The sequence below is a fragment of the Macaca mulatta genome, chromosome 17 (assembly GCF_049350105.2).
Source record: "Macaca mulatta isolate MMU2019108-1 chromosome 17, T2T-MMU8v2.0, whole genome shotgun sequence".
Classification (NCBI taxonomy): Eukaryota; Metazoa; Chordata; class Mammalia; order Primates; family Cercopithecidae; genus Macaca; species Macaca mulatta.
In genome coordinates, this window is record NC_133422.1 from 89046719 (window position 1) to 89074153 (window position 27435).

Below are 27435 nucleotides of genomic sequence, written 5' to 3' on the forward strand. Positions count from 1 at the left end.
AAAAAAAAAGAAAAAAAAAGAAAAAGAAACATCAAGCCAGACATTTTTTCTTCAAATTTTATGTAGAAAGCCAAACTTCTGGAAAATACAGATTATGACATGATAAAATTAACTAATTATCAGGCTTGTACTTTTCTTGACACATGGTTCTGTTTTTCTGCCTTACATATTGTACTTTATCATCATAGTGTGTCTGTGTGGTAAATAATATTGTTATTCCCATTTGACAGAGGAGGAAACTGAGGCTCAGAGAGGACCCTGTAAATATTGGCATGGTAATAGGCTGTCCTCAGCCCCATCCATCTGCCCACCTGTATATACTTGTCCTTGGAAAATGCAATGTTTCACGGCTTTGAGTACCATCTTTAAGCTGATGATCCAAATTGCCATCTCTAGCCATAACCAATTCATCTTCTGACTCTCATTGAACCTACGGCCCTTTCCATCACTTTATTATTTCTCAGTTGTTTTTTCCCTTATTCAAAATGTAAGATGTTGGAATGCCCAAGCCACTGAGGAAAAGGCTCACTGCTCTTTTATACTAACCTAGCCATGGCCCTCATGAGCCGCAACACTGTGCCTAACTATACTGCTGCTAAACTCAGAAAATTGAGACGGTCCAAATTTTCTGCCTAAAAGTTTCCTTTGTCACCCACCCCATGACCCTCATATTTTAAAAATACTTTTTTCAGGCTAGCAGATGGCTCGCTGTCTTAGTCTGCTCAGGCTGCTATAACAAAATGCCATGAACTGGGTGGTTTATAAAAAACAGAAATTTATTTGTCACATGTCTGGAGGCTGGGAAGTCTAAGATCAAGACTTCAGCAGATTTGATGTCTGGTGAGGACCTGCATGGTGTTTTATAGATGATGGCACCTTCGCACTGTGTCCTCACAGGAGACAAGGGGGCGCTCTCTGGATCCTTTGCTGTTGTTGTTTTTTAATAAGGGCACTCATCCTATTCTTGAGGGTAGAGCCTAAGCACCTCCCAAAGGACCTACCTCCTAATTCCACCACATCTGTGATTAGCTTTCAACTTACGAATTATTGGAGGACGCAGATATTCAGACTATAGCACATGTATTAAACATCAAATTGTTAATTTTTACTTTGTAAGTCATCTAAGTTATATGATAGATATATGTTGTTTCAGGTATATTCTCCGTATGAGACTAATACAAAGGGTGTTTTTTTTTTTTTTTAAATCATTTCTAAGCAAAAACAACTGCAAAGTACTCCTTTGTAAACCGTTCTCATTAGGTTTTGTAAAATTCTGAAAAATAGCTCTTGATCCCTAGGCTGGGATCTTCTGTAACCAGGGGTCCTTGTTCCCAGAGCTCCCAAGATGGCGGCAAGCCTCTCGTTCGCTGACTTGGGGTCTTGGCCTCACGGATTCCAAGGAATGGAATCTTGGGCCATGTGGTGAGTGTTATAGCTCTATTAGAAGCCGTGGATCACAGAAGAGAACGGTGGAACCCAGCTACTAGTGTTTAGCACAGTTAGGATGAACCCGGGCACTTTGCTGTGCAGGAACAAGGGCAAGCCTTTAGCAGGTCGGGAACAGCAATGGGCACCTCGCTGGATCAGGAGCACAGGGGACACGCTGCAGGATCCCGAGGGATGGAAGTCAGCGGCGGGTCTGCGATGGCGGCAAACAGCAGTGGTGGATGGTGAGCGAAAGCTCAGCTGGAGCCCTAACAAACACGTACCAGAGGAGTGTGCAGTTGCAAGATTTAATAGAGTGAAAGCAGAGCTGCTATACAACGGGAGGGGACCCAAAGAGGGTAGCCTGTTGCCAGCTGGAATGCCTGAATTTATATTCAGGTGATAGATGATTGGCTATTTCTTTACCTCCAATTCTATTTCTTTACCTCCTGTTTTTGCCTAATTAGCATTTTAAGCTCTCTTCACTACCTGATGGGTTGGGTGTGAGCTAAGTTGCAAGCCCAGTGTTTAAAGGTGGATGCGGTCACCTTCCCAGCTCTGCTTAGGGATTCTTAGTCGGCAGAGGAAATCCAGCCAGTCCTGCCTCTCACTTCCACACTAAAGGGTTTCTTTTATGGCACTTCTGTTTTTCTAAGGGTATGATAGGATCTCTGTTTAAGGGCTTCCAAGATGTGAGGTTGTTGGGACAGACTGTCATGTAGTTCTCCACCTGATTATGTGGCCAGGTGTTGTTTCCAAAGTAATTACAAGTCAGTGTTTTCCACAGTTTTGGTCACAGACCCCGTGATTTCTGCATGGAAGCTATCTTCAACATCCAAACCTGACCTAAATAACAGAAACTACTAGGCTATATTAACTAACCTATGTTCTGTAATAATTAACACCCTCCAAAAAAAAAAAAAAGTCGAGCAAACGTGAAGTTTTTCCATTATGATGAAATATCTCCCTAGAACACTAATATTCTTTCAGGGCATTCGTGTTTCTTTGATTTAACTTAACCCAGTGAGCCAGATTTTTCCCAAAGGGTGAATTAAAAAGGTCCGTTAACTCTTTCAGTACCTGGCTTCTCAGCCAGGCCATTAGTATTGTTTCGCCTTAGGCTTTACATTTTTTAAAAGTCAGCTGTCACTTCCAAAGCAATCCAGAATAGCACACTCAACAGATCCCTGGAGCTTTGCAAATGTTAATGCCCTCCATCAGCAGCGACCTTGCCAGGGGGAAGTGATTTAGGCACTAGGGAGAAAAGGGCCCACTATCTTTATCACACCGGTTTACACCATCAGCTTCAGAAATTGTGTGAGAGAAGAAGAATCAATAGTGTGTTAAGACCAATCTCGAGGAATGCCAAGATAAAGTACCCGCGCTCTGCAAAATGCTGAGTTGAAGGAGAACTTTTGAATACAACAAAAGAAAAATTAGCTGTAGTGGTAAAACAAAATGAATTGTGTCTCAAGACAGAATTTGTCATTGTGAATGGCACTCTAGAGCTCTCTGCGTGCTTCAGTGGAATCACATAATATGCATGATGAAAAATGCTCATTTGAGAGTTAACGCAGAATGAAATAACAAAACTGGAACGAATGCATTGCAAATATACTACATGCAAGTTAAGATCAGCTCATGTAAAGAACCCCAAAAAGTTTACTGAAGGAAAAGTATCTAGAAGAATCATCTGCTATGGAGAAATGGAAGAAATAGAATAAAGTTAAACTTCATCAAAGTTTCCTGAAAATGTTACTGCATTTCCTGTAATTCTAGTAAAGGTATTATCTCTTGATAACCAGCACAGAATGTAAAGCTTCTAAAAACAGCAAAGGAAGATGAATTCCACACCACCCTGAGTGAAATCACTGTGGAAAAGAACCGGCAGCTCAGTCCCTAAGATCATTACAATAAAATGTTTGATTTCCCATAGCAATCTTAATTGTGACATGAACAGCTGTCAACAACAAAATTAGAGGAAGCTGTCATTATATGGCTTTCATCCACATTTGCTTGTCCTATTTCTATACCACTGCTCAAGAGAGTGTTTTTAAAGAATTCTTCCAGTGGAGATTTTCATAACTCAAAGGGGAGTCACTGAAATTATTTGGCTTTATATTCTATACAATGAAATATATTTGTCATGATAACAGGAATCCCAAACGGATGTTTATAGAATGCCAAATTCAAGTATGTAAAAGTGAGACACAATTCACTTAATCCTGAAGTCATTCTATGGAGTAACTATTGCAATCCTTTTTTTTAGGACAGTTGATTCTCTTTGTTGTAGTTATGTTCTATAAAGTCACTGCAAACATTGACTTAGCAAATACTGAACCGTTGCGGCAATGAGAAATACAGAGTTAGGCTCCTGCAAGCCACTGGCCACAACAGTTTCATCAATCAATCAATACGTAAACTTGTGTTATGTGTGTTTCTGTGAAAAGACACCTTATTTAATGTATAGATGATTCATTAACATTGAACTCATTGCACTATAACTCAGGCTTGAAGGAAGTTTATCTAACATACATATTTTTGCCCTGAGACACATTACACATCTTGTGGTTAGGAACGCTTGACAGTACTTCATCCCGATGCTTCGGGACCATTTTAAACGTTGAAATCAACAAGAAAAAGCACAAAAATGTGAAAAACATTGTACTAAGTAGACCACAAAGAGAACACTTGTTTCCAATCTGAGAGCTGAAATAAGGAGAGTGTCTTCTCCAACCTCAGCTAGGAACATGACTCAAATTTTTTGGCACTGTGTCTCTATGTCCATGAGAGTACTGTGAGTATTAACTTTGGGGTGACAAATAAATTTTAGTGTGTAAGCAAATTTGCAAATATGGATCTACCAATAATAAGGATTGACTGTGTATGCTGAAACTATGAGTCAGGGAATACAGTTGGTCACTCTCTATCTGTCTGGGTAATTCTTTCTGTCATATTAGTGGTTATACTTGTTTACATTTCAAAATTAGAGTGTATTGGAGGTAAAAGTTTCATGAGAAATGTGGACACCATTGCATTGCACTTTTCTGCCTCATGAATTTAGGAGAAAACTCACTGTATAACTTTCTTTACTTTTCAATGGTTCTTCCAGGTCTTTCAGGGATGTGGTCAGCCCAAACCTGCTCCAGCTCTCAGATCTGCCCGCTCAGCTCCTGAAAATTTTAATACACGTTTCAGGCCCTACAATCCTGAGGAAAGACCGACAACCGCTGCAGGCACAAGCTTGGACCGGCTGGTGAGTATTCTCAAACTGATAACCATGGCGGATGCTTTGTTTTACCAAGGTCATTCTTTGAAACTCCTAGGAGATTCTGAAAAAGTTTGTTGTAAGAGTCATCTCATTCTTATATCTGCTTCTGTTCTTAATTCAAATATTGAAAAGTAATGGGATCTTTCTTTTGGGTCATGTATTGGATTATTTAAGAAATCTATTAATCCATTAAGAAACTATTAACGCATGTGTGCAGTGACCAAATTTTCAACTTCTTATTTCTCATGAAATATTAATTTGAAAACTAAGTTGCCAGTTCTTCCAGAGATATAATTGCAATAGCAGATTTCTTACTCATCTGCTTCAGTTCTTTTCTGAAAATGGTTATTTATTCAATTATGATATAATGCAATTTTATTATGACTTCTTTTTTGCAAAGTTTTCTGTTTGAAAGACCTTGCCCGGAAACCCCAAATCAATGTTACTATCATTTTTTTTTCTTTTTTATGTGTCTTTAAAAAGTTGAAATCCTTAGAATTAGTCACTCTTTGAGCTGTTTTTTTTAGATGTGTGTCAGGGGACTCAGTGATATCCATCATCAAAGCAGTTTATAATACTCGGAAAATGCAACCATAAACATAGTAAATACAATTTTTAAATGTGTTTTAAAGGCCACATTTTGCTATAAAAAGTAAAAGTTCATAATTTTAAAGAAATACTGCCTGATTATTTTTAATTCAATTTCTTCCATTTATAGTACTATAAACACTTTATATACCTGCAATTGTTAGTGCTGTTAATGTTGCTTTGCCAATTATCTTGATGTAAAATTAACAGATAAAATCCTTAATGTCATAAAGCACTTGAACCACATCTGACTGTGTCATATAAACTCAGATCTCAAAGACTGCCAGTTATGAAAATACTTTTATTAGTCACTGTTATAAATTATTTTATGATTTTAGTTAATATCCTTCTATAGTGTAGAACTCATAAGATTAAATTTGTTGAATTTGGCCTCAAAGTAAGTACTTCTCAGCATTTCTCTCTATAAAAATCAAATATGCTTACAACCTAAAGGCCTATCCATGAAGTATCAAAATAAATTTTGTTATAAATTTATTGCCATTTGTTAGCAAATAAAGCCTTCTCTCTAGTGTAGATATTTGTAGTTGCTGCAACCTTCTACTTACCTTGCTTATATCTATTCTTTTTTTTTTCCCTTGAGACAGGGCCTCACTCTGTTGCCCAGGCTGGAGTGCAGTGGCATGATCATGGCTCACTGCAAACTTGACCTGCTGGACTCAAGTGGTCCTCCAACCTTAGCCTCCTGAGTAGCTGAGATGATAGGCATACGCCACCATGCCAAGGTTTTTATTTTTTTGTAGAGGCATAGTTTTGCCATGTTGTCCAGGCTGGTCTCGAACTCTTGATCTCAAGCAATCCACCTGCCTCTGCCTCCCAAAGTGCTGGGATTACAGGCGTGAGCCAACACGCCTAGCGGCTTACATCTATTCTCTGTTGCAGTTTCAGGAAAAGTTTAAAAATAGTCACCATTTTTCTTTAAAACAACCAATTAAATTCCACCAAATAACTAGTCAAAGTGCTTTAAAAAAAGGATGGTTTTCATTAGCTTGTGTTGTTTAAATTTTACTTTACAAATTGCATTGTATATCAAGATCTTTCTAACCAGAGGACAAATGGTGAGTATGGGTTTGCTCCCTTTTTTCCCATTTTCTTTGGCTCTAATTTAGTTATTGGGACAATTCAGTCTTTTCTGAATTTTTGTAAAACCTAATTTAAGAACAGGAGTACAATGTGAGATGAATAAGTTCTAAAGATCCGAGGTACAACATTGTGGCTGCAGCTAACAATAGTGTATCGTTCACTTAAAAAAAACTCTGTTAAGAGGGTAGATGTCATGTTGAGTGTCCTTACCACAATAAAATAAAATAAGAAGTTTTAAAAGAACTGGGGTACATTACACACTTAGTTAGAATTGCACTGAATTTGAACAATGTAATGATATGTATGGCAACTAATTAATTTTTTCCCTTTGAAACAGAGAAGCAGTTTTCCCTCATCCCCAGGAGAAATAAACACACACCCTTAAACAGGGGAAGTAGAGCAAGAAAAATATGTTTCTAAAGACAATATTTTTGCAGCATAGCATAAACTAAATAAAGCTTCAACACTTGGAGAATTTTCTCTGGTGTTTAAAATCTGATGGACATGAAAATTGAGATTTGAACCTTTTATAAAGGAACTTTGTTGGTAATGTTCAAAATGCTCTAGATATAAGGGTCTTGAGAGTATAGACAAGTAGCAAACAGAATGAAAATGTTCTACCTTTTGCACCCCTTAAAAATATATTTTATCAACCTTTTTCTGAAAATGATTGGTAATGGTTAAACGTACGATTACAAGTAAAAGCCAAGGACCAGACTCCGTGCCTAAGTATTTAAATCAATAAGCCAATTTTATTCTAAAACATTCTCAGACAGCATGTAGCATTTACTTCCTCAAAGGTGTGGCTTCAGGCTCTGTAAGTGAAAATTGCAGGGGTTTTTTTTTTATTAAATTAAATTCTGATCCCTTCCCAAATGGTAAGAATCAGTGACGTGTAATGCACAGTCAGCCATAAGCCCACTTTGCTCAGCTCCTGAGAACAAGGCGCTGTTTCCACATCAAACGGAGCTATACCAAGGTTATTCTTGAGAGACACGAGTTAGGTCCAAAACTAATAACAGAGTCTCGCGCCATTGGCTCCCCTGAGGCCTTCTTCCTTTGGGGGTTCCAGTATAGCTCTGAACAGTGGAAAGTCGGGGCAGTTATCCTTGGCAGACTGCAGTACAACAGTCAAACATGCTCATCTTCAAGAAGGATGCACTGCGAAACTATCCAGATGGGTCTGTCATCCATTACAGCCTATTTAGGCTGTTTATAAACAAGGCTCATATTACCTACTCCTGTTTCAATTTTTCCCAGAAAAGATGTTTCCTGAATATTTATAAGAAGCATGTGTCTGAGAAAAGGAGGATAATTGGAAAAGATTTCCCTTCATTTCTTGAAGTGTTTCAGCAGAAAAATGCTTCAAAGGACAATATCAAAACACTACTCCAATCACCCCACCCGTTTTGCCAAAATGAAAATAACTATAAAGCACTTGGAGAGTTACTTCTTAGTGCCATTTAAATTAGTACCTGTGGTAATAACTTTGGGATCTGTTGGTAAATGTTCTTATGTCAGTTATTCTAAAGCTATTTTTTAATGGGAACTGGTAATTATGGGGTTTGCTTTAAAAATAAAACTAACAACCCCAAACTGAGTAAACTGCTGCTAAACCTTATATAAAATAATTGAAAACAAAACTCTCTCTTAAAAAAATGCACCAGTTCCATCATTTAACATCTTATTATATTTATAAGGAACTTATAAATTCTTTTGTATCACTAGGGAACATTTCCATTTGCTCCTCTGAAGTTATATAGGCATAAGAAGCAGTTGAGGTAGTCAGAAGCTTTCAGACATGCTACCCTAAAGTGGTTTTTGTTATCCAAGAATGAGTGAATGCATTTTTATAAATTCAGCTGCTGACAGAAAGCCAACTCATCTGAGACTATCGCAGTCCCTACCGCCAACAGCCATGATTTGTTGAGGATACTAATGTTATCAGCTGCGGTAATTCAGTTAACAGAGTCATCCTACCATCATGTTGCTTTCTTGCCACCAACAAACTCCCCTTAGAAGCCCCTCTGTCCCAGCTGACTATTAATGACTTTCGATCAAACAGACCAGAGATTACTGTTTGCACTCAGGAAGAGACTGGTCATGTTCCTTTATTCTTAAATGTATACTCTGCAAATTCTCTTACATAATTTGATGTGAAACTATAATTTTTTAAAAGGTGGTTCCAATTCACTGGAAATGTCAAGTATAAAAATAAATCAGCACAAAATAGCTCGATTTTTAAGATCTGAGCATCAAAAGGTATTTCAAATTAGCCTCTGTAAAAGGCAATTAGTTGTACAGCTCAGAAAATTAGAGCACAACATGTTCTACAGCTCACAGACGCACTTGGACAGGGAGTGTCAGTTACTTTATTCCAGCTGATTCATTAGAGTAAAAATGGACTGTGCATGGTGTATCTTAGACGAATATGTTTTATAAAAGTAAGTTAAAAAAAAAAATAAAAGCCAGGTTTGGAAGTTAACAAGTTGGTGATGATTTAGACCTGTAAATCTCCAGTAAGTATTCAACACTGTACTGTGGATGTGGATTTCTCAAATATCCTACTGGTCATTCTGAGGGAATTTGGGACGGGGGTGGGTGGAATGCCAACCTACAAAGCTAAACTTTGTGCCTGTGCTGTGCTGTTATGTATAGAATAATCTCTTTTTCTTTTTCCTTTAAATTTGTTTTCCTCTTGCTTCCCAGAGGACTGTGTGGCGGACTATGCAGCATAGTGTAAGCATTGGTCTTCTTCTTCCTCTCATCCCCGTTTGTCTTTGTACAGTCATTCCAGAGGGTCCCTGAGAAATTCCCCCACCACTGTCCCTTTCCAAATTATCTGGAGTGGATTGAATACTGCACTTGGCCAACTTGTTTAGTCGTTTCCTCTCTGCTTGCAATTTATGGTTAACAACCATTTTCATATTCTTCTCCAATGGCCAAGTTTTCAATCTAATCTTGGTGGAAGATGAGCTCATCGAATGGCTGATTTAAATTCTGTCCCAATGTTCAGACAATGTGTAGTCTGCCTGGAAAACTAGCTCTTCCCTGTTAGAATATATTGGCCTTTTTCTTGTGCTAATAAGAACATACCAACATCAGCCCTCATGCATAAGGTGCTAAGGTTTCCATTAGCTGAGACATAGAAAATTTAAGGGATTAAAAAATAGGTTGTTTGCTTTTCATTTTGTATTTGAATTTCCTGATATCTTTCCGAGTATTCAGACCTTTTGGAGAGGGAGCATTGGATATTTTTTACTTGAAAGCTTACCCCCACTATGGGACTGAGGACAAGAACACTCAGGTTATCTTACTTGACTATATTAACCAAAATAGTCAGTTATCTGATCTGGTTTCCGCAATACCACTGCATGCTAATAACACTTTTTATTTTTTTGAGATGGAATCTTGCTCCCTCCACCTCCTGGGTTCAAGTGATTCTCCTGCCTTGGCCTCCCGAGTAGCTGGGATTACAGGTGCACACCACCACACCCAGATAATTTTTGTATTCTTAGTAGAGACGGAGTTTCACCATGTTTGCCAGGCTGGTCTCAAACTCCTGGTCTCAGGTGATCCATCCACCTGGGCCTCCCAAAGTGCTGGTATTACAGGCGAGAGCCACTGTGCCCAGCCCTGATAACACTTCTTAAAGACATGCACCCTACATGGTATCATGGACTGAGGAGGGAAGGTGACTCTCACCTGAGGGGTGCGTATTTATTTGTGCAGCACACCTGTGACATCATAGTGCTGTTCGTCTGGCCTTAAATCCAGGCAGTGATAACACGATGTCTAAAATCCCTTCTTTGAAATCATGTTTTTAAAAAGAAATTGTCCCCTGAGTAGTATCCCCATTCATTATTCCTGAGGCCATATGCCCATATCCATATGCCTTGAGACCAGGGCAATTTGGGTGAAGTAAGAAAATTAGGAGGTAAATCTGGAACAGGAACACTGCAGAAAGGAAGACCTTGAGAAGGGGACAGGGAAGACAAATAGCTCAAGGTCTCCTGACACTAAGAGGGAAATGGGAGGGGAAAACGTCATGGGTGGGACAAGTCAGGGTTCTGTTTGATTGGCCCCATTGATAACTAGAGTGGCTTCAGTTAAGTCAGTAGTATCTGTCCTTTCCAACACATTCTCTTGGGAGTTCCAGGTTTTCCTGTAGCTGGTCCAGTTCGGTTCCCTTATCTAATGGTTATCATGACCCTTGTAGCGTTCCCCAAGGTTGTCACTTCCTTGAACATACTGGAATGAATACATATCATAACATCCCTGTGTCTGCTGGACTTTCCTACTTGTCCCTATAACCTTATCTAGGCCAAGACAAACAAACAACACAAAAACCAGATGTCTGTTTTATATATGAGTCTTCCAAAAATACACTGTAACTTTTGAAATTCATCGGTAGGTCATTGGTGACAAACATGTTGTTAATGTTATTACGTATATATATTTAAGTACTTACAAAAGATCATCAAGATATGCAACTTTTTTAATTGTTCTGAAACAAAATGGACAAAGCAACTAACATTCTGGCATCATTTCCTGCCTTGATGGTTAGTATGAGTTTCAGTAAAGTGCTGGTGATAAAAATGTTCTTCCATGCCTCTTTGGGGCCATTTTGGTACAATTTAGAAACTCTTGGTTATAAGGAATCAGGAAACTGTCTGTTGTTCATTTTAAATTGCCATGGCATTTCATTGTCACCTCAAAGGATTCTGCACCCAGCTAAATCCACTAGTTTGCATTTCAAAAGGATGTCAGGCTGTGCTTAAGAAACTGCTTTATTATCTAGACCTTCAGCCACTGTGTTTAGGTGAAACTGATATTTCCCAGCTTCCACCCCAACACAGACACACACAGAGACACGCACATGCACACAGACACACACACACACACACACACATACACACATGCACTCACCCTCAGTCTTCGCTTGGCGTGAACAAAAAAACTAAAACCTCAATAACAACAGTAAGCCAGATTCTCCACTTTAATTAGTTTTCTAAAGATAAATGGGTCAAGGCCAGATTGGCTTTCAGCCTCCGCTGCAGCTGAATAAATTATGTCCCATTCACCCCAGCAAACAAATGGCTACTTCAGGTTGTGAACGGCCCGGTCTTGCCTGAACCTGCTTCATCTATTTGCTGTGAAACCCCACTGAGACACCCCAGTTTCATTTTCAATGAACCCTTGGTAATAACAGCAGCAAAATGCAGTGAGCTTTCAAAGCAGGGAGAAAATAAAAAAAAAAAAAAAACGTTAAAACCAAACCACCCAACTTATTCTGTCTCTGTTTCTGCTCTTCTCCGGGCAGCATCACCAGCATGTGGTAGCAGGGAGAGCCGCCTGTCACAGGCTTCTTTCCATTTAGGAGGCTGTGGTTGATAAGCCCAAGTGGGGAACATCATAAGACACACATATAAAATGATGGCTTATCTCCAGGATATTCTGCTTATTCCACGGACTGGAAGGATGCACAAATCTAATTCAATGTTATGCACTGTTGGAAACCTGGATGGAACTCCTGCCCTTATGTGGATTTTTTCAGCTCATACCCAATGGGCAGTGAACTATTTTTGCATCCCCAGGAAGCTATTCTTTTGGGCATGTGGAGGAATAGTGAAAATAGAAGGCACATAGTCCTCTCTTTCAGTCCAGGCAAAGTTGTGTTTAATTGCACAGGGCCGTATACCCTGGGGAGAAGGAAGAGTACACTCACTCTAGCTACGTAACTCCCTGGGAGATACTAAAGCCCAGTCCGTATCACTGCTTTAAGACATGTTCAGAGAATCATATGCATTCTGACAACGAAATAATGTTACGCCACATGTTTTGGAAGGGGAACAATTTTGAACAACTTATATTAAGTGTGAGTTATATTAGATCATGTTGGGGGCAATTTATTAACAAAATCCTTTTCAACTCTGGATTAAACTCTCCTTTATCCTCAGAAACACTTAAGCAAGAGCTTTGGTGTCCTCTGTATCATAAAAAATGAAATGTTACACTTTCAGAACCAAAATAGGGCTATTACAGATTTTGTATCTATTTTATGACATGTTGATATGCTTATTTTCTGCTTCAGGCTTTAAAATTTCTTTCAAGAATTCCTAGACTTCAGCTAAACCCAAATTGATGCATTCTGTAGGTATCAATCTATCAATAAATGTATTGATTGAGTTCTTCTCTGTTGCATAGCACTTAGTAAAACTAGCTGCTATGTACAATCTACATTATAGCATGTTGTTAGTGCTGGCGTCATCAAAAGGCAAGTGACTAGAAAAGATGTTACTTTCCAAGTCAGTTGGACACGCTATGTCTTCTCCAGAGAACAGTACATAGTATAGAGGCTCATGGAATATTAATACTAGGATACAATAAATAGGAGTTTGATTTTGCAATCTCAGATTGACTATAACAAAAAAGAATGTGTAGAAGGTATATTAACAAATGAATAATCACTGGCCAAATATGCAAATTAAAAACATTAAACATCTGTAGCATCCTTAACATAGGCCATGTCTAATAGCTCATTTTCCCTTCTTAAGCCAGAACTTTCTGCCCAAATCTTGAACAAATTAAAGAGAAGCTTTGTTGTCAGTTACGAACTAGTCAGATGCAAAAGTCCATCTGCACACTCATTCACAGTAACTGTCCTTTATTCTGCTATGTAATTGGTGTTTTGGTGGATTGATTATGGGAGTCTGGATAGACAAGCCACACTAAACTGCTCAAACCATACCTTTAAAAATATTTGTTCATGAGACTCATCAGTTGACATAGATCTTTTATTAAATTATTGAATAGATTAAAGAAACTTTTGCTTGTCATGGAAAATCTGTAACAATATTTTCTCTTAGCATCTGAGATATTTGCACCACAGCTCCCAAATGTGATGTTCATGCTTATGAGAGATAGAGCCAAAGAAATGGGATATTTCATAAATGCCAGTTTTGATGTATTTGCTGTATGATCAATCAGCTTCTAACAGACTCTGGGGCCTATGGAATACATTTTAAATCACTGGGAATTTGGCTATTCCCATAACATACTCGGACACTCTTTACTGCTGGCAATAAACCTCAGGCATAAACACTGTAGAGAAAAAAAACAGATGAAAAGGAACCTGTCTGAGTAAAAACTGACTTCCCTTCATAACTGTTAAAGGTAGAAAGCTATCTGCAATACACAATAATTTTATTGCTAAGTTCATTCACAGTCATTATCATCAAAGGCTCTGACTTCATGGGTATTTTCTTATACCCATAACATTGGCTGAACTATCGAAAAATAAAAAGTCAGGTTGATAGTAAATGAATGAACCACCACCAGCAGCAGCTCCATTATATTGCTGGCTAACACATAATTTGTGGGAAGTTGGTTTGTGTAATATCTGTAGAAGCTTTTCCAATGCTGTATTGATCCAGATGGGCCAGGCCAGGCAAAGCCACACCTATAAACAGTCCCCAAAATAGCTCACAACAACACAAGTTTATTTCTTTTGCCCAGTGTTCATTCTGCGTTGGCTGTGAGTCAGCTACATGTGGTCATCACCCTTACTCCAGCACCCGGTGACAAAGCAGCCATTATCTGGAGGTTCACCTGTCACAGTGGCAGGGGAAATGGAGAATGTGGCAAAGGTGGCTGTTCATGTCTCTACCTGGAAGGGTCACATCATACTGATCACATCTCATTGGCCAAAGCAAGTCACATGATCAAGCCATCAGGAAGTCAAGGACATATGTTCCTATGTGCCTCACATAGAGAAAAGGACATGTTAGTGAACAGTAACATTATCGACTACAAACACTATGATGAAGGCAAGATTTTTAAACTGGTAAAAATCCATGTCATTACTCTCTGCAACCCTAAGACAAACCTTACATGAAAAGGAACAGAAAAATCAGTCTTTCCTTTATTCACCATATTTTTTGTGCACTAACATGAACCATGTGTAGGTGATTAGACCATAATCAAAGAACTCACAACACTTTAGGGCAAACTGGTCCAACCCGCAGCCCATGGGCTGCATGTGGCCCAGGATGGCTTTGAATGCGGCCCAACACAAATTCGTAAACGTTCTGAAAACATTATGAGATATTTTGCATTTTGTTTTTAGTTCATCAGCCGTCTTTAGTGTTAGTATATCTTATGTGTGTCCCAAGACAATTCTTCTTCTTCCAAAAAGTGGCCCAGGGAAGCCAAAGATTGGACACCCTGCTTTAGGGGATGACAGGCAAAATTAACTATAATTTACATCCAACCATGCTGTTGTAAAGACTGCCCTGCACCAACTCTTCTACGGTCTTTTGAAAGAACTGTTTTACAAAAAATTTTAGAATCCTAGGAGAAATCTAAGTCCTTATTAGAGAGGGGGCATCTACATTGCCCTACGAAACCATTATCCTTTTTCAGTCAGGTTGATTTTCAGCATTGGATGCCAAGGAGCTTACCTAAACTTTGAGTTCAGTCATCATTCAACCAGAGCAAAGCATCCCACCCCAAATCTGAAGGCAGTGTCTCAGAGGAGGATACAGAAGTTGTTGCCAAGAAATAGGAGAAAAGTGGCAATAAAGAAACAGAATGAGTAAAAACTTCTTACTACTGGCATCTGGATGTCTCTCAGATCCAGACAACATGTATTTTAAATGAGGCTTCGATATTGCACATTGTGAGTGCTGCTCTTGTATGACTTCATGTCATGTTTGCTTAGGCAAAGCAATTTTTCTGCTCTTCTTTCTGGGCCAAACTGGCTGAAGCAAATCAAATTGTACTCCCTTTCTGTCTCTTTCATACATCATCATTTAAAATCGCCAAGAATTCACGTTCTGGAACCTGCTGTTGTCTTCTTGTACAATATCAGTAGATTTCTGAACGGCCTTCATCGAAGGAGAACACTTTTTACAGGTTAATCAAGGAAATTGCACTGGCTGATAGCAACAGCAAACTTATCCATGGCAATGATAGTCTCAGGAATGTGCTTGTCATTGGCTTCTGCGTGGAATTATTGGCAAAATTGTAGAACTTTGATTCAGCTGGAAGAAAAATAAGAATACAAATTCATAAATTATTTATGCATAATGAGGCAGGAAACCAATGACTCTGTAAATTTTATTCTAAGGGATTTTGACCTCAGAAAACTCCCCAAAGCAGCCAGCATTCATTTCCGTGAAAAACACTCCTCTCTGTACTTGAAAAAGCAAAGCATTTCCTTTGCTTGCTCTTTGCAGCTCCTTGAATGCTAGAAAAAAAGGGTAAATACAAAGCGTCTAGAAGAGCTCTGAGAAGAAAACATAGAGGCAGCAAACTGCCCTAATTGATCTACTCACATAAAATCCAAAAACCCAGAGGCTATCTTTAGTGCAAGACATGTCTACACAAAAATGTTTCCAGTTACTCAGGAAAATCAAATCTTATTTATGCAAAATGTCTTCAAGGAACAAGAAGTATTTCATTAGGTTTTTAATGGTGAGGGCTCAAGTAAAAGGGTCCTCATGCTCTCTTTTGTCAAGTTTTTTTTTTTTTTTTTGAGAAAATGAATAAAATTAAAAGCTCTTTACAGTATAATCATTTGTTAAAGTTTCCTCTCTCCATGATTTTGGAGGATGAGAAGTAAAATGAATATTTAGGATTTTTTTTTTAAATCTGACTTTGAATAATTTGGATCATAGTAAGACAAGGAAGGGTATAGTGTATGTGAGTGTGAGAGTGTGTGCGTGTGTGTGTGTGTGTGTGTGCGCGTTTGTGTGTTTCTTTTTTAATTACTCTCTACTCTTTGTGCCCAGTAACAATAGGTGGACAACTCAGAGACTGTTACAGTTATTTACTACTGTAGCCAAAGAATGCTATTTTTATATAAATGTTTGCGATTCATCGCTACTTTTTAAAATTCAGGAACACTCAGTTGTGAACAAAATGTGACAAGCAGCTTCCAATACCTCCTAATGCCACACATGAGATGCCACTGCTCTCTGCTTCATAGAAGAGTAGAGGGAAGAAGAGGATCTTTTCCAGAACATGCCCCAAATCTGATGTATTTTTACTGATTTTTGTTTTATCTGTTTGCTCTATCAATTAGGGCTGAAAGAGAGATTTTTTACTATGCGAGTAGACCTATTTCTTTTTGTTTTGTTTTGCAGTAGCTCCCCTTTATCCATGGAGGCTATGTTCTAAGATCCCCAGTGCATGCCTGAAACCACCCATGGTACCAAATCCTATATACACTGTTTTTTCCTATGCATACATACCTATGATAAAGTTTAATTTATAAATTAGGCACAGGGAGAAATTAACAATAACTAATAATAAAATAGGACAGTTATAACACACTGTAATAAAAGTTATTGAATATCCTCTCTCTCTCTCTAAATATTTTGTTGTGTTATACTCACCCTTCTTGCAATTAAGAAGAGGAAGAGCAGGATAGCATGAGATTTCATCACACTACTCAGAATCATGCACAGTGTAAAACTTGTGAATGGTTTATTTCTAGAATTGTCCATTTAATATTTTTGAACTGCATTTGAAACCACAGAAAGCTGTGGTTTCAGTTACTCATGATCAACTGCAGTCTGAAAATATTAAATGGAAAATTCTAAAAATAATTTTTTGTGGATGATGTATATATTTCACATCTATATTTATAGTTAAAACTTACCTTTCTTGTGAATTGAGCTTTCATCAGTATATATAATGATTTCCTTTCTCTACTGTTTTCTGCCTTAAAGTCTCTTTCTTTCCCATATTAATGTAGTTACACCAAATTCTTAAAAATATTTAACTGAAATATCTTTTTTCATTTTACTTTCAACCTTTCTGAACCCTTATGTTTTAAATGTGTCTCTTATAAATCTCACATAGCTAGATTTATTTTTAAATCCAGAATAACAATCTTTTTATTTCAATTGGAAGTTAGTTCAACTAAATGTAATAGAAATATTGATATTTATTTCTTCCATCTCATTTTGTGATTTCTATTTGTCTCATCTTTTTAGTCTTATTTTTCTTCTTTCTTGTGGGTCAATTGAGGATATTTTCTTACTTCACTCTGTTTCTTTTAGTGTTTGGAATCTAATACTGTAGTTTTTATTCTTCTAATAATTACCCTTGAAATTTTAACATGCATCCTGACTTATCAAAGTCCAAGTTTAATTAAAACATCAATACCTTTTCCTTTTCTGTAATAACACAAGAGGACCTTAGAACACCTTAACTCTGATAATTCTCCTCCCAATTTATATGCTGTTATTATGGGATAATTTAGTTCTGTCTTATGTGTGTGTGTTTCACACAAAACAAAAGTTAAGATTGTTATTACCATTTTATACTGGAACTTTTAATATAGAATCAACTACATTTCACCACTTTCTTAGGTTATCATTCCTTTTGCATAAAACCATCCATCAGAGTGACTTCTTTGGTCTGGAATACATATTATAAGTTTTCCTTTACTGAGAGTTTTATTTGAAAATGTCTTTTCACCCTCATTCATGAAAGACATTTATGCTGAATTGTAATTCTAGGTCAACAGTTATTTCCTCTAGGTGCACCAATGCTTATATTTCACTGTATCCTGGTTTCCGCTCTTGCTGTTGAGAAGTTTGCTATCAGTTCTCCCTTTTAAGTAATCTGTATTTTCTTTCAAGCTGCTTTTAGGATCCTCTTTGTTGTTATGTAATTTCATCATAATGTATAGGTATAGATTTTTTTTTTATTAATTTTGCTTAGGATGTATTGGGCTTCCTGAATTTCATGATTGGTTTCTTTGACTATTCTGGAAAATTCTAAGTCATTATGTCTTCAAATATTGCTTCACCCTCTTTCACTCTCTTTCTCTACTCATCCAATAACTGATTGGACATGTGAGACTGTCTCACTCCATCCTTCACGTCTCTTAACCTTTCTTTGTCTCTTGCCACATTCAGAATAATGTATTTAGCTGATAATAATGTATTTAATTCTCAGTTGATTTAGTCTCTCAGGTTTATTAACAGCTAAATAAAATGCTTTATTTGCCATTTAACCCACCCACTTAGTTTTTAACTTCAGTGGTTTTATTTTTCATTTCTAATACTTAATGAATTAATTTTCAGATATGCTTGGTCCTGTGTTCAGTAGTATCTGCCTCCTCATCACATTTCTGAAGTCTACCTTTTCCATTTTAAACATGTTTATTTTATACTTTGTGTCTGATACTTCTAATATCTGAAGAGTTTGCTGGTCTTATCTGGTATTTCTACAGTTTCTTACAAATGGTGCTTTATTTCCTTATAGATATTATGTTTTCTTTGTTTCTGTTGTGTTTTTATTGTGTGTGTGAGTTTATATTCCTTGGAAATTAATCAATAGAAAGTCTGGGTGGCCTGTGTTGAAGGGTATTTCTATTTCATCTTATCCTAAGGATTTTTCCCTTGGGAACCCCGGCTGTATGTGGTGGAGTAGTGATACTGGCTCGTCACATTAGGGAAGCCCTATATTTTACTCTCCTGTCCTTGCCCACCCTGCAAATCTAAGGCCATCAAGGTTTAAGGTCATCTGGGTCTAGGAAATGTCCTTTGGACCAAATCCATTCTCAGTACTCTTGTTTTCTTTTCTGGGTGCCCATTTTCACTTAGTTTGGGGCCTTTGAAAGTTTGCTACTTTCTTTCCAACTCGTTGACTCCTACATGCTCTATTTCATGTCGCAGTGTTAGCTGATTTTAGGAAATCTGCAGGAAAATACAAATGTAGGCATGCACGAGGTAACTTCCTTCACCAACTCTGAGTTAAGATTGTTTTTTAAACTTTTATTTTAGATTCAGGGGTACACATGCAGGTTTGTTATGTAGGTAAATTGCATGTCACAAAGGTTTGGTGTACAGATTATTTCACCAACCAGATAATAAGCCTAGTAGCTAATAGGTAGTGTTTTTATCTTCACCTTCCTCCATCTCGCCCCGTCAAGTAGGCCCTGGTGTCTTTTGTTCCCCTCTTTTGTTTCCATGTATTTTCATCATTTAGTGCACACTTATAAGTGAGAACATGTAGTATTTGATTTTCTGTTCCTGTGTTAGGATGGGAACAGATAGTGGCCTCCAGTTATATCCATGTTGCTGCAAAATATATTACTTCATTTCTTATGGCTGTGCAGTATTTCATGGTGTATATGTACCACATTTTCTTTATCCAGTCTAACACTGATGGACATTAGGTTGATTCCATGCCTTTGCTATTATGAATTTTGCTGCGAGGAACATACATGTGCATGTGTCTTTATGGTAGAATGATTTGTATTCCTTTGGGTACATACCCAGTAATGGGATTGCTGGGTCAAATGGTAATTCTGCTTTGAATTCTTTGAGAAATTGCCACACTGCTTTTCATAATAGCTAAACTAATTTACACTACCCCCTGCAATGTATTAGCATCCCCTTTTCTTCACAACTTCACCAGCGTCTTTTGACTTGGTGGAGCATCATACCATTTTAGAGCAGAGCATTGGAACAGTTATTTTTTGAGTTCTCTGTTTCTGATAAATATTCTTGGAGGCCCTATTTCACTGGGCCATGTGGTAGTTGGTACTATTGGTTAATAGTGTTCCAGGTTCAGTCCTAAACTTCCAGTCCACAAAGGCGATAGCCCATCTCAGCAGCCCCAGAGCTCCCCAGGCCTGAGCCTATGGACCCTAGGCACTACATAGTGTCACTCCAATACCTAGGCTCTTGGTGCTGCAAACTTCTCCAGAACCCTTGCTGTTGGACTTCTTTCATGAATTATTTTCACTAAAAGATGTCACCTACATCCACAAACACTGTACCTTCAGAGAGGCAAACTCAGGTACATCCTTCATTTTGTCTCCTTGCTGGCACCTAGAAAGATTCTCCTTCATACATTACTTACCAACTGATATGGTTTGGCTGTGTCCCCACCCAAATTTCATCTTGAATTGTAGCTCCCATAATTCCCACGTGTTGTGGGAGGGACCCGGTGGGAGATAATTGAATCATAGGGGCAGTTTCCCCCATACTGTTCATGAGACTGTGAGTAAGTCTCGTGAGATCTGAGAGTTTTATCAGAGGTTTCCCCTTTTGCTTGGCTCACATTCTCTCTTGTCTGCCACCATGTAAGACATGTCTTTCACCTTCCACCGTGATTGTGAGGCCTCCCCAGTCACATGGAACTGTGAGTCCATTAAGCCTCTTTTTCTGTATAAATTACCCAGTCTCAGTTATGTCTTTATCAGCAGTGTGAAAACAGACTAATAGACCTACCCAGGCCAATCAGGCAGAGAAGAGGGACCAGGACTAGACAAATCCCTGGAATGCCTGGGGCGGGGAAAGTCTTTACGAAACACCTTTCATGGGCAGCACGTCTTGTACAACTACTTAATCAGTTGCTATTATGGAATATTATGCTCCAGACTATGGTGATTACTGTTTTCAACCCAGTTAAAATATGCCTTTTATAGGATTTCCTTTATAATAATAGCAATAATAATTTTAAAAAAAGATTTTTAATTAAATAAAAATAGAAATTAAAAAATAAGAAAACAAAATTAATGCGTGCATTCTGTTTTTCTTAAAAGAAAAAAAGCACTTTTTAGATGGAGATACAAAATTGGCCACATTTGTGGCAGCCTCAGGTGCTAGGTTCCTCAAAAGCAGCAGCGTTGGTCACACAGTGCGGTGCTGCTGTGGGTTGCCAAACCAGAGTGGACTAAACTCTGAAATTGGCAGTTTCTCCTGCAGACCACCCAGAAGTCTGCCTAGGCCAAAACTCTGGACCTGATGGGCTAGTGAAGCGTGTAATATACACCAGCGAGATAGACTGGTCTGGCACACATGTGTATTTTGTTTCATTTATTTTTTCATGCATTTATTCCCTGCCTCAGACAGACAGCGAGCAAGCGCAGGTAGAGAGGGAAAAGAGCGGCCTCATAAAACCTGCATCCGTGTGGTCCAAATGAGGATGATGGGATTGCGAAAGAAGCCAGCTCCACACAGTCTAGGGATGTGACTCCCTTAACTTCCTCTTCTCATCCCTCCCAACCCATGAGTGGAGCCCGCCCCAGCCCACCAGATGCACAGCCCCTTTTAATTTGCACGTGGCGCAGCATACATGCCAAATTCAAAGCTTTGCAAGTACACAAACCAAGTTCAAAATCCTGACTATGTGATTGTGTGCTAATTACGAAATCTCATCTCATTTTCGGATCTGTAAAACGTTGTTTGTAATGATGATAGAAGCCAGTGTGCATAAAGCTCCTAGCTCAGCCCGCTGTCTATACTCAGCCTCAATATTCTTAACACCAGTGATAGTAATAGCAATAACAATCATAGATTAAGCTTAGCTGTTATTCTTATTAATCATATTAATAAATACAAAGTCAGATGCCACATATTCTCACCTCTCAGTGGGAGCTGAATAATGTGTGCATGTGGACATAGAGTGTGGAGTAATAAGCACTGGAGGGAAAGGGTAGGAGGGTGGGAGGGGTGTCAAGGGATGAGAATGTAATGGGTACAATACGACGTACAATATTCATGGCATAATTACACTAAAAACCCAGATTTCATCACTATGCAATATATTCATGTAACAAGATTGCACTTGAACCCTTTAAACTTAAACAAATAAAAAAATCTCAAGAACATTTAAGTACAAAGATTTAAATTATTTGATAGGATTTCAAGTAGATTTTTTAGAAGATTTTGCATTTATTCAATGACTCTTTAACTCAAAGCCTGTAGGTAAACACCCTTGCCCCAGCCCTAGTCTTTACAGGAAGTGGCTGATATGGCTTCATGCTGCAGCATTTAAGATGAGCTAAAGCTACTAAATAAAGCTTTTCTCGGCACATTTAGGGCTAGTCACTGAGGACTAGAAGAGAACTGCAAGCTAATGCTGGCTTCCGGCATTGTTGTCGAATAAAGTTAACACCGGAGCTTCTCTCCAAGTTACAGCCACATAGCAAGATGACAATGAAAAGTCCCAGGGTGAACATTTGGGAAGCTGATAAGAGATTCAAGTTATATGAAGGTGTTCGGGAAGGATGGAGCTAAATGGTGGATGAAAATAACCTAGAGGAATGATGGCATACAGAGAGGCAGGGGACCCATGGCCTCTCCAGTGACTCATTTCTGAGAGCAACATACATGCCTGTGGCCTCATGTCACCACTGGGGAGCGCCTCTGAAAGCCTTAAAAAAAAAAAAAAATTCAAGCCAGACAAGGTAGAAATACTGGTAGAGGATATGAAAAACCCAAAATAGGTGATTGAATTGAATGTGAAGGTGAACAGCATTTGAAATAGCCTTTTTAAAAAAAAACTCCCTTGAAGGTGAACACAGGGACAAGTTACCAACTGTAATTTAACTGTAAAATGATCAGCTCTTCGAGAGTAGGTTTGACTATGGGGAATGACAGCCACAAGAAGAATCTTGCAGCTATTTTTATCTTCCCTCATCTTGACACCTGCCCTTTTAAAAGAATAAGAGAAACAGAGGCACAAAGTTAAGACTTATGGCACAAACATAGCAGATCAGAGGCACAGAGATGAGGACCGAGGAACCAGAACAAGACCTGGGTTTTGTTTTTTTAATTTCTGTTCTAGATTTATGTCCACCCATTGTCCTATCTCAGAAAATGCAGCATAGTTCCAGATTGAAGCAGAATCTGCTTGGCAGCCTGTAGTATTCACCAAATACTAATAAGGATACGCCACATTCGTGACGTGTGTGAGGATAGACAAAGGGTTTTCACATCCTATATCTCATTTGTAAAGCTTGAAACAACTGGAACCAGTAATTTGATGTTTCTCCTGAAGAGACTCCCAGGGCTGAATGTTCTGTTCCCAGGGGCCTAACGTTAGAATCCTCTTGGTGTCTGTGATGTTTCTACTGCCATCGAAGGTCAAACAAAAGGTGAAGGGGCATTTTAGGGGTTTACTGCTATTTTATCTCTTCTTTGTCGTCCACAGTACTTTCATCAGCTCCTCTGGGGAAAAGAAAAGGGAAGGAAGGGAGGAGAGGAGGGAGGGAGAAAGGAGGAAGGGGAGAAAAGAAGAAAGAAAAAAGATATGTTCCTTTCTGACACCAGAACTATTTTTAGTGCCCAGAGCAACTTCACAGAATTCTATGATGAAGCCTGGAGAAGAACACGGCTCACTCATTTGTGCTTACCCCAAGGGGAGTAAAGAAAGGAACTTGGTGAAAGGCAGGGCAGAGGCAGTCAGTCTGGATGCCAGTAACTATTGTGTGTTCCCAGAACATTAAATCAACTATGCACCTGAGTTTGCTTTTCATTAAATCACTGTTATATTCTCAAAGACTGCTATCACAGGAATTTGGGCTTTAAGCTCCTCATTTTGTAAGCGCTTCCTACATACTAATAGTATAATATCAAGATATCAAGTGAATTATTTTTGGTTGAACTGATGATTAGGAGTAAAGGCTATGGCTCCATTGATTTAAAACAGTAAGAAGCTTTCAGCACAAGTTATTTAAAAGGCTCATGAGAATTGTAAAAAGCCCCTCCAGGATTACTGTCTTTTGGTTAAAATCCCTATTACATATTTTTGTCTTCTGGGTTCAAATAATTGCATTTTCTTGGACTGAGGTCAGCCCCTTTCCAACCCTTCTGATCCGTGTGGCCCAAAGAGCTCTTTGGTGTACCATGTTTGGCTTTGAGCTGGCTCAGGCCAAGTCTAAAAGCAAGATAGCTTGTTTGGGTAAGCAAAGCAAGACGACAGTGAGACGACAGTGAGACCAGAGCCTGATCCCTTGAAGCTCTGACCATGACCTCCTTCCCTCAAAGACGCTCCCTCGTGGTGGTCACATGGGGAACCCAGTAAGATAGCATCGAGCCTGGCATGCAGATTGGCCATTACTACCAGGGACAATCAATTCCAAACATTTCCAGACATTTGTTCTACATTCAGGGATGCTTAGAGTTGGAAGGGATGTTCACATCCATCTCCCTGCCCTCACTTTACCAGTGAGAACACTGGAATCCAGAAAGATGAAATAACTGAAATCACTTTGGCTGTGTTTAATTGTATTTTCTTCCACTAAGATAAGGAATTTTTGGTGTGCTTGTGCACACACACACACACACAGACACACACAGGCACATAAATTCCAAAATACAGAATTATCTTACCTTATTTATCTTCCCTCATCTTGACTCCTCTCCTCTTAAAGTAATAGGAGAAACAGAGGCACAAAGTTAAGATTTATGGCACAAGGACAGCAGATCAGAAGCGCAGAGATAAGGAGCCAGAACAAGACCTAGGTTTTTTATTTCTGGAACAGAAATAAAATTATTTCACAAAATTATAATCACAAATAAAAAAAGTAGAATCAGACTCCTTGGATCCACTGTCCACTTTCACAAACATGATGGATCCTTTTTTTCTGATAGACTTTATTTTTTTAGAGCAGTTCTAGGTTCACAGCAAAAGTCTGCCCCCACATAAATACAGCCTCCCCAGCTATCACAAGATGGTGGGTTTGTTACCATCAGTAAACCTACATTGACTATCCTTTTCATCCAAACTCATTTAAAATGAGCTGTTCAGAGGAATTCTGTGGCCTACATGTTGTCACTTTGTAGTGAAAACACAGAAAATGTGCTGGAAACTTTAGTGAGTCCTGTAACCTTTCCTCTTTTAGTTAAACGGCAGGAAGCAACGCAGGTGAGTGAAAGTAAAGGAGATTTCGAGGAGTCTTTCCAGCTTGCAAACACGGGTGCTCTGTGAGGAAGGAAAACTCAGAGTAACTTGTTTCCTCCTCCTATGAGACGATCTATTATAGAAATGCAAGCGTGGGAAAAGGAGGGTCTAACTCCAGCTCCCCCAGTGATATTTTATCAACAATAACGTTCTCAAGGGACTTTTACAGCTAAATATGTTGGTAGTTTAGCGTCTACCAGCACCAACATGAGACAGAAAATATTCTCAGGATATTTCTGGGACTCCCATATTCCAAGGCATAGAGAGGGAAATTTGTTATCCTTTTCTCCACATGCATGATTTCATGCATAATTTTAAAAATAAGGGCCACTGCCTCCTGCTGGAACCTGGCTATTCACATAGCTGTAATGGTTTTACTAGTCGTGTGTTTGTGGAAGCGCTTTTTCTCCTCTGTGTCAGCAAACTGCATGGCGGGTGGGACTTGGAGACTTGGAATTTCACGGAGATGATTAATTACAGAGCATCTCATTGCTTTTCTCTTCTCCCTTTTCTGGGCCTTTTGCATCTCTTTCCCAGCTCTTCTCTTCTCTCTCCTCTGCACTCACCATGTCCCACATCACTACCTCACAGCTGTGGCTTCTCTCAGGAAATGCTAGGCCACAACACAAGAAGAACGGTGTTTTCATGTCACGGTTCATTTACTGCAGTCAGGGTAAAAAAACGAAAGCAAAACATTCTAAAAATGCCAAGCACTTGGAGGAATGTCTACTCACGAAACTGACACTTTACTCTGACCCCAGTCCCCTTTTCAAGAGTTTCACTTTTACAGTAACACTGAGGTAGTCACATTGACTGAAAATATAGATTCAAAATGAGTGGGTTGGAGTATTTTTGTGAGAGGTTTTTTGTATTTGTTCTTTCACTTTATTAACAGGAAGTGTGATACCCAGTAAAAACTATCACCACCTCTTAGAAAATGGAATCTAAGTGCAAATAGTTTCACCTAGTTTTCTCTTTCCTTAAACAGCTTCAGTGCCTCCTTTTCTTAGGGCAGGAGTTTAGCTGAGAGATTTCCTAGGACAAGAAACAGGGCCACATTGCACACCTGGAGATGGTAAAACTGCCTTCTTCATCCAAGCGTGCTTCCTCACCCTTACCCCTGATTTTGTTGGGAGAGAAAATAGGAAAGGGTGATGTTTCCTGCTTCCTGGGGATTGCCTACAAAGCTAACAGTAGAGAAGGATCTGTGGCCATTGTCTCAAAGGATTCCTCTGCACGTTAGACCAGCATTCAGAATATGTGGGACTCAGATCATTTACATGAGAAACTTATTAAAATACTGACTCCCAAAGGCCAACCCAGGGCCACACTAAGTCAGCCACGGGGAGACAGGGGACAGCAAATCTGTATTTTTAACAAGTTCGCCTGTGGTCCTGATAGATACCGCCTCACATGCTAAGTGGACTGCTACTGCCTTTGAGAACCTACCTTTTCCATCTTTCCATGCCCAATGCCAATGTGTTCAATGTATGTTTCTTGGAAGAAGGACTACTCTTAGACATGTAAAATGACTTCGTGGCTCATGCATGGAAGGATTCACCCTAAAGCGAGGTTTCCAATGGAGAGAGGGAAAAGCCACACAAAGACTTCTCAGGGATGCTGGATCAAAGCTTTGCTTTCTGGATGTTCTGTCGTTGGTCTCACTCATGTCAGCTGCCATCTGACGTCACTGTTCTGTATTTGTCAGGAGCAGACGTGAAGAGAGACCCCCATCAACAGCCAGCAGCATGGCCCTGCCTCCTGCAAGTCTTTCTAGGAAGCAGTTGTATATAAATTATAAACAAACAAATAATGTTTCAGAACCTTATGTTAGTCACTGCACTGAGTATTTCAGGAAAAGGAAAGGGGCTCATTCCAGTCCATTGCTCCGCATCCGCTAGGGAAGTGGGCAGCCTGCTGTGGGAGGAGATGCTGTCTGGGGAGCCGGGAGCCCTGGCTCTAGTCCCACTGCAGCCCCTGCATCACTGTGTGACCTTGGACAGGTCACTGCCCGTCACTGAGCATTTGTTTGCTCATCGTTAAAATGAGGGGTGAACTGCAGAGGCCCTGCAGTCCCTTTGAGCGACAGGACCATAAGCTTCTGTGTGAATGTGAAATGTGTTTGCTATGACCCCTCTGAACATTGACCAGTGGGTCCCCATGAACTCTGGAGCTCCTGAGGAAGAAGCCCAGGGGACTGAAATAGCATTGGTGAGACACTTCCCACCATCACTGGAGCTCTCAGCTTTATTTCCCTTTTGAAAGAGCCGGTTAATATCTTTTAGGGTAAGATTTGTATTTCTTTCTTGCCCAAAATGGAGCCAGAGAGGGAC

General features: G+C 39.1%; 1 protein-coding gene across 2 annotated transcripts in view; it reads left to right on the forward strand.

Moving 5' to 3' along the window:
* Positions 1–27435, forward strand: part of GPC6 (glypican 6) — a 1173136-nt gene that overhangs the window by 1071397 nt on the left and 74304 nt on the right. For both annotated transcript variants that reach the window (XM_015121307.3, XM_077973856.1), the window contains one exon: positions 4538–4681. In XM_015121307.3, coding sequence (XP_014976793.3) covers positions 4538–4681 — 144 coding nt within the window. The remainder of the gene's footprint in view (positions 1–4537; positions 4682–27435) is intronic.